This window comes from Heloderma suspectum, chromosome 2, assembly GCF_057233095.1.
Source record: "Heloderma suspectum isolate Gila_16-S chromosome 2, 16-S_ref, whole genome shotgun sequence".
Lineage (NCBI taxonomy): Eukaryota > Metazoa > Chordata > Lepidosauria > Squamata > Helodermatidae > Heloderma > Heloderma suspectum.
In genome coordinates, this window is record NC_139459.1 from 337242903 (window position 1) to 337259966 (window position 17064).

A 17064-nucleotide genomic window follows, 5' to 3' on the forward strand; every position below is an offset into this window, starting at 1 on the left:
CTCCTCATCTACATTCCTAACCCATCAAGAGGAACACCTCACCCCAGAGGAGCCCTGCAAATCGCCTTTGTGCTGAGGAGCCTCAGCGAAACCCAGGGAAATGCCCCACTTTGGACAGACACAAAGACAGCAAGAGTTGCGGGCAGAGCAAAGCTGCACAACAGTCCAGACACAAAGCCCCCTTTCCTCGTCTGGCTCCCCTCCCCCCACAGCCAACATGCCGCCAAGGCCCTGGCATGTGACCGAGCTAATCCACACTTGTGGGGCTGAGGCTGGTGGACACCCCCACCACCCATGTGTGGATCAGTCATTTGGCTGGCGCTTCTCATGGACCTTCTACCAGGCAATACCAGTAGGAGCACATATGTTCCTCAGGAAAAGAATTGGCGGGGGGTGGGGGCAGAGGAGGCAGGGGAAGGTGGTTGGAGGATGATGGTAGCATACTTGAGACAATTCTACTCTGTCTCTTCCCCCCTCCCGCCCACCTTCTGCTGAATTGTTGCCTTATAAGGGACTGATGCACAGAACAGAACCCTCCAAGTTCTCTCCTTTCCTAGATCCATGCATCTTGGAAGAACCAGCCTGTACTGTCAGGGCACTGCCAGCTGCTTCAGGCATTTGAGCATGCAGCGCCCAGGAGAGCCAGAGCAGTGCCCTGGCACACTGGTGCCACGTACACGGAGCTCACACCCTGTTGGCTCCAGATGAATGAGCCTGGAGTAAAAACCCCCACCCCTGCCGCCCTCAATTCTGCATTCAACAGCCACATCAGATCTGCCGGCCCTGCCTCAGAAAAGTCGACAGGAAAAGAATCATGCTGTAACCGCATTTGAGGAACTTTGAAAGTACACGATGGCTAAGTAAGTACGTGCAACCAGCACAACGGTGAGTGTAGAGTGAAAAGAGAGGAAGCACCAGACATCCTGGCATTGGAAAGCAGTGAACAGAAGACTAGCAATCAGAGACAGACACAGGGCGTCCTCCGGGCACGCTGAGGGAGACGAAAGTGGGAAGGGTTGCTAGCCCAGCTGCTTGAACCAATCAATCCCAGGAGGCATCATGGAGGCAGCATTTGGAAGGGGTGGAGGCTGTTGCACGAACTTTTCACCCAGGCCAAGAGCTGGCATTACTACTCACCTGATCGCACTTGTGTGGGCACACACAGAGTGACAAGGGTGCGACTTTGTATGCATCTCAGGACCCGCTGGAGGTAAGATACTGTTGCTGCATGCACAGTACACAGCACTGCCGCTTACCTGAACCCGCCACAGCAGGAACAAGATGGACAGGACAGAACCCCACTCCTCCCCCGCCCCGAAGTCATCGCAGCATCACTTCTTTCCTGGGAGACGCCAAGGTGGCACCTTACCTGCGCATGCTTCGGTGGGCACTGGAGCCATGGCACTAGGCTGGCGGCAGGGCTCCGTGGCAGAAGACTGAGACGGGTGTTGGGTCGGGAAGCTGGCTCCGGGTCTGGGAGGGGATCGGGGGGCAGCCTCAGAAGCAATCCACAAAGCACTTGAAGGTGAGACGGAAGAACCTCATTGATGGGGATTTACACCAGGGAAATGGGCAGTGGGCGAGAGCCTGGGCAGGGCCTTGAGCTCAAAACCAGGCAGCACGGACCGGGCCGAGCAGATGCTCCATCGCTCAGCTCTGGCACCGAGCTCTGTCGCTCGGAGGAGAAGGGACGGAGAAAGGCAACGGCATCTGCTCCTGTTTCCCCGCCCAGCTTGCGCCTCATTGGCCACTTCTCCTGACGCCAGGCTTGCCAGCTGCATTCTGGGAATGAGAGTCCACCTTGCTGCTGGGTACCATGGAGATGCTGGAGGACGGAGACGGGCAGGTGCATAGCGGGCTCGGCAGCTTCTCGGCAGCCAGAGGCTAAGGTCTCGGCACCCTTAACGCAAGAGCGAAACAAGAAAGGCTGTGAAGCGGCAGCAGGGCAGCCTGCGAGTTCTTCATCTCCTAGCAAGGATCTGTCTGCCGCTCAGGAAATGAAAAGAAAGTGAAAATAGGCTTTGAGCAGGAAGGGACTTGATGAATGATCTGCGTCAACCCTTTCCTGGGACACGATATCATATATAATTTGTACAAAATAAATAAATTTGAAATCATAACAGAAACTGTTTTTGAACGTCCCCCAACCTTTTTTCTTTTTCTTTTGGTGTCTCTTAGGATGTCTCACATAATGAAAGCATCCTTAATAGATGCCTGCCTAAACTTTCCTTGAAAGATTTCCACTGCTGGGAAGTTTTCAGAGTAGAGGCTGGTGTCTCCGGTTTCGGTGAGGCTGTTGGTTCAGCACCTTGTGTAGCTCCTTTAGAGTTCTGGCTGGTTCTGACTGAAACCCAGGATGCATTCACAGCCCCACCGAAATTGGAGCCACCAGCCTCCACTGGGTTTTCATAAACGTCCTAAACAGCTCAACTCCTGAACTGCTCTTGAAGCAAACTGTATTTTCTAAAGTTTTGCCAAGGTCTACTTTCTTGTAACTTAAGCCTACTTTTAGGAATATAGGAAGCTGCTTTAGACTGAGTCAGATCATTTGGCCCATTTAGCTCAGTATAGTTGACGGTGGCAGTGGCAGTGGCTCTCCAGGGTTTTTCCAGCCTTACCTGGAGGTGCCCAGGGAAGTGAACCCAAGAATCAGAGTTCTTGCAAAAGCCTTCGGCTATATGCAATGAAGTTTCACTTACTTACATTTACATTGCCCATGGGCCCAAGGGTTTTCCGAGCTCTTGATAAATGCCTTGCAGTTTCAAACATCTGCCAGCAGTTATGAGGTCTACTTGCTTGCATTTTTGTAATGGGAAGTTGAGTTTCTCAAAAGCTAAATTCTTTCTGTTCATACTTGACAGAACATGTATAGTCCATGGTGGTTGAGGAAGGCCTTCCTGAGCCCAGTGATGTTGGGGGCAGTTTGTATCTGCAACAAGTGAACACAGTAGAAAGATTGAACCAAAATACCTCCTCTGAAATGGGCCCAGAGACATCCCAGTGAAACTCATGAGCTGCAATCCTCTGGTGTCTCAGCAAGCTCAACCATTGATTTCCTGAGTGTTCTTAGGAATGTTTAGAACAGATGTTTAGTCTTGTCCCCCTATCAAATATATAGAAATAATACTGACCTACCCTCCAAGGCAGTTGTAAAGACTAAGAAAATGTATGCAAAGCTTTTTTCTTTTTCTTTTTTTTAGCACTGAGAGGGAAGTATAAATACTACCAATACATAGTATATAAATACTATTGCTATTGCAGCTTCCTGTATATATGTGATAAAGCCCGCTACTTCCCTCCTTCTCTTGTCAGTCTGGGCAACATTTCCTCCCCCCAGGCTCATGAGAATTGAGATCAGGAACACATTCCCATGGACAGCCTGCCCTGTTGCCATGGTGTCCAGGGAGCAAACAATCCCATGCCACAGTTAAGTCTCCATATGGCAGACAGCGGCCACTCACAGGGCAAACACAGGGCCCCTTTTCTAGGCTGGGGAGTGAGGGTGAATGCCTCAGAACATCAGGGGGAGGCAGGCCTCAGGCGGATCCCTTTGTGATGTGAAAAGAGGCCAAGGATGCTTCTGGGCCCAGCTCCTCAACAGGAAACATATTGTATCTTCACCCAGCCAGATAGACGTGTGAGAATCCAAGGCAAGGCCGAAGGTCTTGACACCGCCACAAATAGCATAGCTCAGCAGCTTTCAAACACTCCAGCTTTAGGGATCCCTTTCTGCATCAACTCACCAGCTGAGGAACCCATGTATTGCAGTGGATTCTGGGAAGTGTTCTGAGGCACACATTCACGGCCTATTTATTTACAGAAATTGATATTCCTCACCTGTGATCTTGGGGCAGGTCACAACAACAAATACAATTTAAAACAAAATCAGACTACAGTAATTACCCAAAGCTTTCAGTTGTCCAGAGAGGTATATAATGTAGGAGCCAATCAGAGCTCAGAAGGAAGAGAATGCCACAACTGGGATGCTATTGCTGAAAAGACCCTCTGATCAATCATAGATTTTTTAATCCTATGTCAGAGATAGCACCCTCAGAAGGCCCCAGTAGACCACTAAGCCCAGATTATATGGGGAAAGGTGGGGGACTTCGCTTCAGTCCCTTTGTCATGGTCAGGTCGTCGCCTGCTGAAGAAACCCTCCCTGGACCCAGAAAATCTTAATAATTTTAGGCCAGTGGCAAATGTTCCTTCCCTGGGCAAGGTTCTTGAGCGGGTGGTTGCCAACTAGCTTCAAACACTCTTGGATGAGACTTGATTATCTAGATCCATTTCAGTCAGGGTTCAGGCTGGGTTTTGGCACAGAAACAGCCTTGGTCAACCTGTATGATGATCTATGTCAGGAGAAAGACGGGGAGGACCTTGTTGATTCTCCTTGATCTCTCAGTGGCTTTTGATATTGACCATGGTATCCTTCTGGGACAACTGTCTGAGATGGGAGTGGGAGGCACTGCACTGCAGTGGTCTCGCTCTGATTTGGATGACCAGCTCCAGGTGCCTGGGGAATATTGCTCAGCCCCATGGATGCTCCAGTATGGGGCTCTGCAGGGGTTGGATTTGTCCCCCATGCTATTCAACATTTATTTATTTATTTATTTATTTATTTATATACCGCCCAATAGCCGAAGCTCTCTGGGCGGTTCACAAAAATTAAAACCAAATGGCACACAATAAAACAATTTAAAATATTTGTTGTTGTTGCTCAGTCGTTAAGTTGTATCCGACTCTTCATAACCCCATGGACCATAGCACGCCAGGCCTTCCTGTCCTCCGCTCTCTCCCGGAGTGTGCTCAAGTCCATATTCATTGCATCGGTGATGCTATCTAGCCATCTATCTAGCCATCCTCTGCCGTCCCCTTCTCCTTTTGCCTTCAATCTTTCCCAGCATCAGGATTTTTTCCAGAGAGTTTTCTCTTCGCATTAGGTGGCCAAAATATTTGAGCTTCAGCTTCAGTATCTGTCCTTCCAATGAGCTCAGGGTTGATTTCCTTTAGGATTGACTGATTTGACCTCCTTGTAGTCCAGGGGACTTGTAAACGTCTTCTCCAGCACCACAGTTCGAAAGCATCAATTCTTCGGCACTCAGCCTTCCTTATAGTCTAGCTCTCACAGCCATACGTTGCTACTGGGAAAACCATAGCTTTGATTATACGAACCTTTGTCGGCAAGGTGATGTCTCTGCTTCTTACTATGCTGTCTAGGTTTGCCATAGCTTTCCTCCCAAGGAGCAAGCGACTTTTAATTTCATGGCTACAGTCACCGTCTGCGGTGATCTTGGAGCCCCAAAAAATAAAATCTGTCACTGCTGCCATTTCTTCCCCTTCTATATGCCAGGAAGTGATGGGGCCAGATGCCATGATCTTCGTTTTTTTAATGTTGAGTTTCAAACCAGCTTTTGCACTCTCCACTTTCACCCTCAACAAGAGGCTCTTTAGATCCTCTTCGCTTTCTGCCATTAGGGTGGTATCGTCTGCGTATCTGAGGTTGTTGATAATTCTCCCGGCAATCTTAATTCCGACCTGTGATTCATCCAACCCGGTGTTTCTCATGATGTACTCTGCATCTAAGTTAAATAAGCAGGGCGACAATATACAGCCTTGTCGTATTCCTTTCCCAATTTGGAACCAATCAGTTGTTCCATGTCCGGTTCTTACTGTTGCTTCTTGACCCTCGTACAGGTTTCTCAGGAGACAGGTAAGGTGGTCTGGTACTCCCATCTCTTTAAGAATTTGCCACAATTTGTTGTGATCCACACAACCAAAGGCTTTAGCATAGCCAATTAAGCAGAAACAGACATTTTTCTGGAATTCTCTTGCTTTCTCCATGATCCAGCGAATGTTGGCGATTTGATCTCTAGTTCCTCTGCCCCTTCAAAACCCCGCTTGTACTTCTGGTAGTTCTCGGTTCACATACTGCTGAAGCCTAGCTTGTAGGATTTTGAGCATCACCTGCTGGCATGTGAAATGAGCGCAATTGTACGGTAGTTTGAACACTCTTTGGCGTTGCCCTTCTTTGGAATTGGAATGTAAACTGACCTTTTCCAGTCTTGTGGCCACTGTAGAGTGTTCCAAATTTGTTGGCATATTGAGTGCAGCACTTTAACAGCATCATCTTTTAGGATTTTAATTAGCTCAGCTGGAATACTGCCATCTCCGCTAGCTTTGTTTTAGTAATGCTTCCAAAGGCCCACTTGACTTCACTCTCGAGGATGTCCAGCTCAAGTTCAGTGACCGCACTATCATGGCTATCAGGGACATTCAGATCTTTCCTGTATAGTTCTTCTGTGTATTCTTGCCACCTCTTCTTAATCTCATCTGCTTCTGTTAGGTCCCTGCCTTCTTTGTCCTTTATCATGCCTGTCTTTGCACAAACGTTCCCTTGATATCTCCGATTTTCTTGAAGAGATCTCTAGTCTTTCCCATTCTATTGTTGTCCTCGATTTCTTTGCATTGTTCATTTAAGAAGGCCTTCTTGTCTCTCCTTGCTATTCTCTGGAACTCTGCATTCAGTTGGGTATATCTTCCCCTTTCTCCCTTGCTTTTTGCTTTCCCTTCTTTCCTCATCAGACAGCCACTTTGCTTTCTTGCATTTCTTTTTCTTGGGGATGGATTTCGTTGCTGCCTCCTGAACAATGTTACGGACCTCCGTCCATCGTTCCTCAGGCACTCTATCAGGTCTAATCCCTGAAATCTATTCCTCACCTCCACTGTATATTCATAAGGGATATGATTTAGGTCATACCTGAATGGTTTAGTGGTTTTCCCTACATTCTTCAATTTAAGCCAAAATTTTGCAATAAGAAGCTCATGATCTGAGCCACAGTCAGCTCCAGGTCTTGTTTTGACTGACTGTCTAGAACTTCTCCATCTTTGGCTGCAAAGGACATAATCAATCTGATTTCGATATTGACCATCTGGTGATGTCCATGTGTAGAGTCACCTCTTGTGCTGTTGGAAAAGAGTGTTTGCTATGATCAGCGTGTTCTCTTGGCAAAACTCTATTAGCCTTTGTCCTGCTTCATTTTGTACACCAAGGCCATGCTTGCCTGTTATCCTGGTGATTTCTTGACTTCCTACTTTAGCATTCCAATCCCCTGTGATGAAAAGGACATCTTTTTTTGGTGTTAGTTCTAGAAGGTGTTGTAGGTCTTCATAGAACTGATCAACCTCAGCTTCTTCGGCCTCAGTGGTTGGGGCATAGACTTGAATTACTGTGATGTTGAATGGTTTGCCTTGGATTCGTACTGAGATCATTCTATCGTTTTTGAGATTGTACCCCAGTACTGCTTTTCCCACCCTTTTGTTGACTATGAGTGCTACTCCATTTCTTCTAAGGGATTCTTGCCCACAGTAGTAGATATAATGGTCACCTGAATTAAATTCGCCCAAGCTTGTCCATTTTAGTTTGCTGATTCTCAAGATGTCGATGTTCAATCTTGTCATCTCATGTTTGACCACCTCCAGTTTACCTTGATTCATTGATCTGACATTCCAGGTTCCTAAACAATATTGTTCTTTACAGCATCAGATTTTCTTTTCACCACCAAACACATCCACAGCTGAGTGTCCTTTCGGCTTTGGCCCAGCCGCTTCACTCTTTCTGGCGCTACTTGGAAATTCCCTCTGCTCTTCCCCAGTAGTATATTGGACACCTTCCGACCTGAGGGGCTCATCTTCCAGTGTCATCTCTTTTAGCCTTGTGATACGTTCCATGGGGTTTTCTTGGCAAGAACACCAGAGTGGGTTGCCATTTCCTTCTCCAGTGAACCACATTTGTCAGAACTCTCCACCATGACCTGTCCGTCTTGGGTGGCCCTGCACAGCATAGCTTATGGCTTCACTGAGTTACGCAAGCCCCTTCGCCACAACAAGGCATTGATCCATGAAGAGGAATTTTAAATATATAGTACATTAAAACCACAATATAACAATACAACCTCAATAAAACCTAGCAGCAGTGCAGGAGTTTAAAATACAGATTTAAAACAGCAAGCCAAAAGTCTAGAAAGCTAAAATGCTAAAATGCCTGGGAAAATAAAAAGGTCTTCACCTGGCGCCGAAAGGAATACAATGTAGGTGCCACGCGAACCTCACTAGGGAGCTCATTCCAGAGCTGGGGTGCCACAGCAGAAAAAGCCCTCCTCAGCCACCCACCTCTCTTCCTTTGGCAGGGGCTCATGGAGAAGGGCCGCTGAGGAAGATCTTAAGGTCCAGGCAGGCACATATGGGAGGCGATCCTTCAGATAACCTGGCCCCAAGCCTTTAAGGGCTTTAAATGTTAATACCAGCACTTTGAATCGGGCCTGGAAATGGACTGGCAGCCAGTGCAGCTGAAAAAGTATTGGTGTAATATGAGCTCGCTGGCCAGTCCCTGTTAACAATCTTGCTGCCCTATTTTGGACCAAGTTTCCGGACCATTTTCAAAGGCAGCCCCACGTATAACACATTGCAGTAGTCCAGATGAGAAGTTATCAGAGCATGGATAACTGTAGCTAGGCTATCTCTGTTCAGATAAGGGCATGGTTGGTATACCAGCCTAAGCTGATAAAAAGTGCTCCGTGCCACTGAGTTCACCTGTGCCCCAAGTGACAGTTCTGGATCCAAGAGCACCCCCAAACTACAAACGTGATCCTTTAGGAGGAGTGCAACCCCCTCCAGAACAGGTTGAATATCACCTAGCCGAACCACCCACTAACAGTACCTCCGTCTTGTCTGGATTGTGTTTCAGTTTATTGGCTACATGAAACCTACATCTACATGAAACCATTGACTGCGGTCATCCGGAGTTTTGGAGTGCATTGTCATCAGTATGCTGGTGACATGCAGCTCTGTTTCTCCTTTTCATCTTCAGGTGAGGCTGTGGATGTGCTAAATCAGTGCCTGGCTGCAACAATGGACTGGATAAGGGCTAATAAACTGAAACTCAATCCAGACAAGACTGCGATGCTGTTGGTGGGTGGTTCTGTTGACCAAATGGTAGGTGCTCAACTTCTTCTGGATGGGGTTGCACTCCCCCTGAAGGTGCAGATTTGTAGTTTGGGGGTCCTCCTGGAGCCATCTCGGTCACTTGAGACTCAAGTAGCCTCAGTGGCATGGAGTGCCTTCTACCAACTTCAGCTGGTGACCCAGCTAAGCCCCATCTAGACAGGGATAACCTGGTCTCAGTTGTCTAGGCTCTAGTAACCTCCAAGTTAGATTACTGCAATGCACCCTATGTGGGGCTGCCTTTGAAGATGGTTCAGAAGCTTGTGCAAAATGCAGCAGCCATTTTGATAACGGGGGGGAGGAGGTTCGAACATATAAAGCCAATTATGACCCACTTGTACTGGCTGCCTGTATGTTTCCAAGCCCAATTCAAGGTGCCGGTTTTGACCTATACAGCCTTATACAGCTCAGGACCACAATACCCTGCGGAGTGCCTCTCTCAACTTGAACTTACCTGTACACTACGCTCAGTATCCAAGGCCCTCCTCCGGGTACCTCCTCCAAGGGAGGCTTGGAGGGCAGCGAGTGGGCCTTCTGGGTGGTGGCCCCCCAATTATGGAGTGATCTCCCCAACAAGGCCCGCCTAGCACCAACACTGTCATCTTTTCAGTGCTAGGTAAAAATTGCCCTCTTCTCCCAGGTATTCAGCAGCATATAATGAGTTTTAATTACATCTTGGATAGTCTTTGGCAGATTGTTAAAAATCATTTTTAGATATTTGTTGCCTGTGTATGTGTTATCTATGTTTTTATGCAAATGTTTTTGCATTTTGTGTATTGTATTTTAATGGTTAATTTTTGTGAACTGCAGAGAGCTTCGGCTATGGGGTGGTATAGAAATATAATGAAATAAATTATTTCAGGTATCTGGGCCCACTGACTGATAGGTAGCCACTGCAGATCTTTAAAGAACGGTGTACTATGGCCCTTACAGACACACCATTAACACTCTGGCTGTGCATTCTGCAATAGGTACAGTCTCCAGACCATATTCAAGGGCTGCCCCACACAGAGCAAGTTCCTGTAACCTAACTGGGAGGTTACCAGTGCATGGAAACTGTGGCAACAATTAGCTGTGATGGTGGCAGCCCCATTTGTCTTATTAAGTATAAAATCAAGAGTGAGGGTCCAATTTTTAAGGCTCCCCCCCCATGGCTCACTTTACCATCAGTCCCCCAAGTGCTTTTCTCTCTTGAGCTCCATTAGCTGGAGATTAGGGGGAAATACACTTGTTGACAGAAACTATGGGGAGGCAAACAGCAGACACAGAAAAGATTCAGCTCCCCTCAGCCACATGCCTCTTTTGCTCTAAAAACCAGACTGTACCATCTCATCTCACTTAGCCCTCAGTTCACACAGGGCACTTGCCAGGACTGCTGGCCCTCCTTGTTTTTCCACGCAAATGGAGAAAGCACCCAGAGCATACCTAACACTCTCCTGCAGCTCCCTGCTTGTAGTGTCATTGGTAATAGCAGGCAACCCATCTTCAAGGGAAGTCTGTCAGCCATCTTTGAAGGGTCCCACATATGTTTTGAACATCACTGGTTTACTCTTGTAAAAAAAAAAAAAAATAGGTGTCCCCAACCAGTCGTGTCTGACTCCAGGGGGCGGTGCTCATCCCCATTTCTAAGCCGAAGAGCCAGCGCTGTCTGAAGACGCTTCCGTGGTCATGTGGCTGGCGTGACTGAACACCGAGGTGCACGGAACGCTGTTACCTTTCCCGCCGAAGCAGTACCTATTTATCTACTTGCTATTTCTTGCTTTCGAACAGCTAGGTTGGCAGGAGCTGGGACTGAAGACGGGAGCTCACTCCGTCACGCGGCACTCGGGTCTCGAACTGCTGTCCTGCCGACCTTCCAGTCTGCAGTTCAGCGTCTTAACCACTAAGCCACCGCGGCTTACTCTTGTACATCCAGACAATTATTTTTACATTAACTTACAGCCTCACTAACAGCCAGGTCCTCATTCTTTCCTAGCTCCCACACGTTCTCTATTCTCCAATTGCTACTCTCCCCTCCTATTTTAGATGTGATTCTTCCCTCTGGGTGCATGCGCTTCTCTCATTCATTCTGAATCAAAGCCACTTCCAATATTAAGCCTCATTTTAAGTAGCTCACTTCTCACAGTATGAAGTGAGGCTAGCTACGGGACAAGGGACAGGAGAGGGCATAAGTTCTCTCACAAGAGTCGCTTTAGGCTCTCCCTGTCTTTGCTCCCTGGTTAGTGCAGGATGTATAGAGTGCCAGAGAATCATTGGGGGAAACGTTTTTGGTGGTTTGTCAAATCTTCACAGCTCTAGAGACTTTTCTGTGTGTACATGTGCAAGAAACCCTGCACTGTTATCTTTTCTTTGTTTAAACACAGGGTAAGACAAGTGACCGCTGCTATCTAAGCTACCCTCTTTTGTTCTGTCTGAATCAGGTTTGTTTCAAGAGGAAACTTCAATTTAGTGTCCATTCCCACCCACTTATTAAGATAAGGTGGTTGTTTCCCACAACCACCTCACCAAATAAATCTCAGTAGTTACAACACCAGAGAAAATGCCTGTTTTCAAACATTTTATCTGACATAGTAACTACTGAGTTTGGCACATGCAAACTTTATCATCATGTACAGACTATTATCTCACTAACAAACATGGGAAAGAGACCTTTGTTACAGATGGGGCTATTATACACTGTGATAAGGTAACCTAAATAATATACCAAGTAAAGCTAATATTTTTGCATTGCTAATACTTCTTCTGCTAATTGTAGGGAAAAGGTAAGGTTCCCGATCATTGATAAAGCACTATATAATACTCTTGCATCTGATGAAGTGGGATCTAGCCCACAAAAGTTTATTCCAAAAGCTTATGTTGGTTTTTAAGGTGCCACAAATATCTTCAATACTACATATTGTAAATTTCTGATTTACTAGTATGTTTGAGCATGATAAATACATGTGGAGGGAAAACTTTAGCAATGGGCACAAATTCAATACACATCAGCAGGTGCATACACTGCAAGGAAGAAGGTAGGATGTAATTCTGAGAACTCTTGATTTATAGCCCTTTTCTAAGGCAAGAGCTCAGGGTAGCATAACAGTAATTTTATATAGAAAGCAAACTGTGCCATCAGTCCTTTCCCTCCCAGCTCCCAGAATGCATTGCCAAGGGGACAGCAAGAATGAGGGTAACTCATTTAGGTTGCAATTTTATCTCCTCAGTGGTATCCAGGCTGGAAGTCCATGCCAGGGTGGCATGGCAGCAGACAGAAAGCACACAGACACAGGAAGAAGCAGCACTGAGTAGAATTTAATAACTCAGGACCCAAGACAAACACCAACTTTGTACAAAGAGAGAGTAAGACTGAGGCTTCTTGGGAGTGGGCCCAGAACAGCCTCATTTGGTTACAGCAATTCTGAGCATGGGTAATGGGCATGCGGAGCCAAAGATTTAAATAGAGATGGTGATGGCAGTGGCTTCCCATCCCAAGGAAGTTACAAGGGGCCAAGAAATCCAAAATGATCGGGGGAAGGCAGCCAAGTAATAGGGCAAACCACAGCTCTGTGCCTTCTGTGTAGGATGAGAAGGTAAGAGCAGGTGCCAACCACAAACCCCCTTTCCCTTAACTGCCAGACTAAGCAATGCTGGTGAAGGGACCAAAAAAACACCCCAAGGAGAGGTACACATCCCTTATGAAGGGCCATTTTACAGCCAAGATGGTGTCCTGAGCTTGGGAAACCAAGAAGGAGTAGGCTTGGGAAAGTGGAAGGGTAGGCAAAGATGGACTGTGGAAGATTGTGAAGCAGGCACCCATGGTATGGCAAATTGGGAGAAGGCCCCTTAGGGGCAGACACCAATGGACCCCCCCCTCAAACAGGACAGGCTGGGTATGCAAGAGGAGTGCAGGGCTTGCCACAGTTCACCTGCCTCTGTGCAAGGCGGTCTAACCAGAACCTTTGGGGCAGGAGCTTCAGGGATTGTACTGGGGGCTCAATGGATTTCCCCCTGCATGCCAGCACAGAGCAGCTTCTAGCAGGGGACACAAAAAGAACCTTTCCAGCTTGCAGGGGAGGAGGAAGGGGTGGAGTAGAAAGTGCTTGTGTGCTCAAGAAAAGGTCACAGCAGCTCCTCCTCCTTCCCACTGCAGGGGTACGCCAGGGTGTAGTAGGGGGAAGCCACAAAACAAAGCCTTCCTATGTACACACCCACCCCCAGTGCAGAACGCCTTAGTCAACTTCCTCCATGTTGCTGTAGGATGGAGTGGGGTGCTCTGCAACCCCCTCCTGTGCCAGTACGGGAGCAACTTCAGGGGCAAGGCTGGTTCCAAAGGGTGGCGAGCTAATTCCCTGCAAACAGAACAAAGCATTAGATAGCAGCTGTAGAAAGAAGGAGCACATATACACAAACATATCCACCTCCTTGCCACCCTAGAAGGCATCCAATCTAGAATACTTAAACACAGTTTCAAGATATAGAACCAACTTATGGTAATTTTTTTGTATGTTTGGGTAGTTATAAAAGCCCTTGTCCCTAGATTATTCTGGGCATAAATAACTATGGCTTTTGATAAGCAGATACACACTGATGTTATTGAACGGTATGGGTGCCTACTTAAAAAAAGAGAAATCAGTACATGAAATACATTTTAATTTCAGATTGCAATACATACCTTACCCATAATTCTCTTCTGCCTGTCCTGAACAGTCAGCTACCAGGCTACAGCTGGGCATATTCTGCACTAGACAATTTGCTTTTCAGAACTCTATCCCAAAGTAACTATTTGTGCAACGAGGAAAATTGCATTTTGCAACCTGTATAAATTATGCAAATCAGCTCATACCTACTTATAGCTACTTATTTGGCATAATGTATTATGCTTCTGCTAATAATGGCGAGGGGCAAAAAGTTATGCAAGTACTAAACTTTACCTGCTGACTGGAAACCTCTCTGTACACCTTGTTTAGCTTTATAGATTTCACTAAACAGCCCACACACTTCTAAAACTCTCTTTGCAGCTATCAAGGTGAAAAACCAACTTATTTCAAATCAGGGTTAGGGAACTTTTTTCTGCCAAGGGCTGCATTCCCTTGTGGGTATTATCAGGGGTGGCATGTCAGCAGTGAACAGGGACAGAGCTAATACTGGGCAGGGCCACCTCCTTCCCCTCTTTTCATCCAAGCCCTTCTCTCCACCCCCCACCAAAAGCAGGCTGCTGGGGGAGAGATAGGTCACTCTTGCCAGAGATCTGAATGGATCACTTGCAGAAGGCTACCCCCTTTTCTATTGCTACATCTGTTCTGGCTTCCCCTCTCCATTCCCCCCCCCCCGCCCTCCTTCTCTCCCCTTGGGCTAATAAAATTAGGCAGAGGGCTGCATAATGGGCTCAGCCACAGATTGCCCAGTCCTGTTTGAATGCTGCAATTTTCAGATTACTAAATCAGCACTGAACAGCACATTACGACTTGCAAAAAATCACAAAACACACAGAGCTCTGCCCCAGCCCTTCTACTCCAGCTCTGCACTTTCTCCCACCTGTAGTATTGCCTTTTTTCTCTAGTTCTGTTTGTTACAACACAATGAACATCTCAAACAATTCCTTGGTCCCCTCTAATGAGTAGCAACAGCAGCCATAACTTGGCAGGCTTGGGGGTCACGAGGAAACTATATGTGGGGTGTATGGGGACTGATACAATCCTTCTGCTAAGTTTAGAAAGAGGCTGAACAGCACAGCAGCAAAGGGCGGGGGGAAGGAGCCGGGCTATATCTCTTTAGAACAGCTGAGCTTTATTAAATACAATAAATAAATACAGTGAAAGCTTTTCCACAGCACAATGCAATGCCTTTATCCACCAAGCTGGCAGAGGAGAGCTTAGGGATGCTCCTCCTGAGTGAGGGGTGTCCTCACCAGAACTCTGCATGGATCAGGCAGGGCTCCTTGGCACTGGTGTGGCTAGAGACTGCCCATTTCCTGGGGCACAGCAGGGATACCAGCAACAGGCAGCAGTTAGCTTGACCACTAGCACTGGTGGCAAGGCCAAACCCCATTTCCCCCCTCCACAAAGGAGCAGAAAGCCTCTCTGGAGGGTGCTGGGAAGAATGTGTACAATGTTAGGTTTTGTCATGCATATGAGTATTAGGAACAAACAAACAATAATTATACATAATCCATGGAAGAGTGTAGTGAAGAATAAAACTCGGCTCTAGGATCACAAGTTCTCAAGATCACTCTAACTTGTCTGTTCACGGACAAGGGTCTGCATCAGGGCATTTAGGATTGAACCTGTGGTCCAAATGCTTAAGACGGGTCCTGCATCGCATACGAGGAACCACAGCCTGCAGGGCCATATTAAAAGAACACAAGGCTGCACAACTGTGACTGCAAAAAACACAGTTCTGTTACCTTGTGTGCGCAAAGAAATAGGCATACACATAAACGCACGCATTCACAGAGGCAGAGATACAAAGCAAAACTCCTATCTTCTGTTTAGCTGGGACCTCGTGCTAAATAACGTTGAGCATAATGCAGGCCTGGCTTAAGGGAGAAGGATGAGGAAAGACTTTCCCTTGCAGTCTACACTCAAGTGTAGTCTCATGCCTAGATAAACAACTAAAGAAGATGCTGTTTAAAAAAAGAGAGGAAGAAGATGGTCTATCTGGCTGCACCATGGTGAGAGAACTGTAGAGGACTCAGCAATGAATTTTCCCTCCCCCAAACAAAAGGGAACAGATGCCCCTTCAAAAAGAGGTCCTTTTCTCCACTTGCTCCAAGTACAGCACTATTGCTCCACAGGGATAAGTTGGCACAACCGTCAAATACTAGGCATCGGGGAAAGGGGGGTCAACCTAATTTGGAGGAGCAATCCCAAGGCAGAGAGTGGCCAAGACAAACATCGCCATCCGGTTATAGAGACAGATATTTGTAGATCTGCAGTCTCTGCTGGAGATATATATATTTACCAGCCCTCGAGATCCACATGGGCTGAAGTGTACAAAAGTAATCTAGGAAAGGTTTGTCCCATCGAAGATCCCTGGGCTGTTGAGTCATAAAGGATCTTTCCTAGTTGCAAATCCAGGTGGTCACCTAAGTGGCAGAGCGCAGACCCTGGACTTCTCCATGGGGAGGCATTGGCACTAGGGCTTCTTCTTGCACCTCCCTGGAGAGGAGCATCCCAGCCCCTCACCATTAAGATGCAATGGAGGAGAGCCAGGGCTGCAGTACGCTGGCTGCCCCCCTTCTGGTGACTTGCTGCGGCTGCTACCTCCAGCGGGTCTGGTAGATGAGCGGGTAGAAGACATTCAGGAAGAGTGCCACAATGGCTGCCATGGTGCCCAGGACAAAGTAGCGGACACGGCCTTCATCAGGATACTCTGAGGGGAGGTTCTTTGCTCTTTGGCTGCAAGACCTCCAAGGGCTCCTCATCAGCCTCCTGGCAGCTTCCTCTTCGGCCTCCAGTTCCTGCCAGAGCAGAGAAGCCTGCGATGTGGAAACCTGCGTCAGCACTTGAGGAGAACACAGTGGCAAACCCCTCCATCACCCATGCTCTGCCCTGCCCCTTCCCAGGACTGCCTGCCCTGCACACATTCTCTCCACTGCTGATCTCTCTGCCACAGCCCCATGGATTCCCCCCTGCCCTGCTATGGCTCCAGCCGTAAGCCAGGTTCAGATACTGGGGCCTCCCAGGGACGGAGTGAGCAAGGCAAGCCACAAGATGATGGAGGGCAAAGCCCAGCTTGTCGGAGTGAGGCATCCATGCTAGCCGGCTTGACGGGAGTTTTCCCAGTCTGCAAGTGTGAAGGCCAGTGTAATCCTTTCAACAGACCCAGTGACCAAGTAAATCACAGCCCATGCTTTCTTGTATGCACGAAGGTCATTCAGTTGACCAACCAGTCACAATGGGTGAGAACACGAGGATCATTCATAAACAGCCAATCGCAGTTGAACCTTTGCTGGTGAGGACATGAGGATCTGACGACAGCCAGTCACATCCAAGCGTTTGCAGGTGAGAACACGAGGATCTTTTGTAAGGACGACAGCTAATCAACAGCTCAGCTTTAGCAAGTGAAAAACCATGAGGAACA

At 47.5% G+C, this 17064-nt stretch overlaps 2 protein-coding genes across 9 annotated transcripts in view; both read right to left on the reverse strand.

Moving 5' to 3' along the window:
• Positions 1 to 2929, reverse strand: part of LOC146355090 (sodium- and chloride-dependent creatine transporter 1-like) — a 28647-nt gene extending 25718 nt beyond the window's left edge. For 2 of the 3 annotated variants that reach the window (XM_084840652.1, XM_084840654.1), the window contains exon 1: positions 1370 to 1671. In XM_084840652.1, the coding sequence (XP_084696778.1) occupies positions 1370 to 1400 (31 nt within the window). In that variant the 5' untranslated portion in view covers positions 1401 to 1671. Of the gene's footprint in view, positions 1 to 1369; positions 1672 to 2703 lie in introns of those variants that run through there. The other variant, XM_084840653.1, reaches the window with a different exon arrangement.
• USP19 (ubiquitin specific peptidase 19) overlaps positions 2849 to 17064 on the reverse strand; it is a 53785-nt gene continuing 39569 nt past the window's right edge. For 2 of the 6 annotated variants that reach the window (XR_014788589.1, XR_014788588.1), the window contains 2 exons: positions 16167 to 16459; positions 12275 to 13331 (listed from right to left, as the gene is read on the reverse strand). Coding sequence is in view for 4 of the 6 variants with exons in the window: in XM_084840647.1 (XP_084696773.1) it covers positions 16241 to 16459 (219 nt within the window). In the remaining 2 variants the exon portion in view is untranslated. Of the gene's footprint in view, positions 2930 to 11810; positions 13332 to 16148; positions 16460 to 17064 lie in introns of those variants that run through there. The other 4 variants (XM_084840649.1, XM_084840650.1, XM_084840648.1 and 1 more) reach the window with 3 other exon arrangements.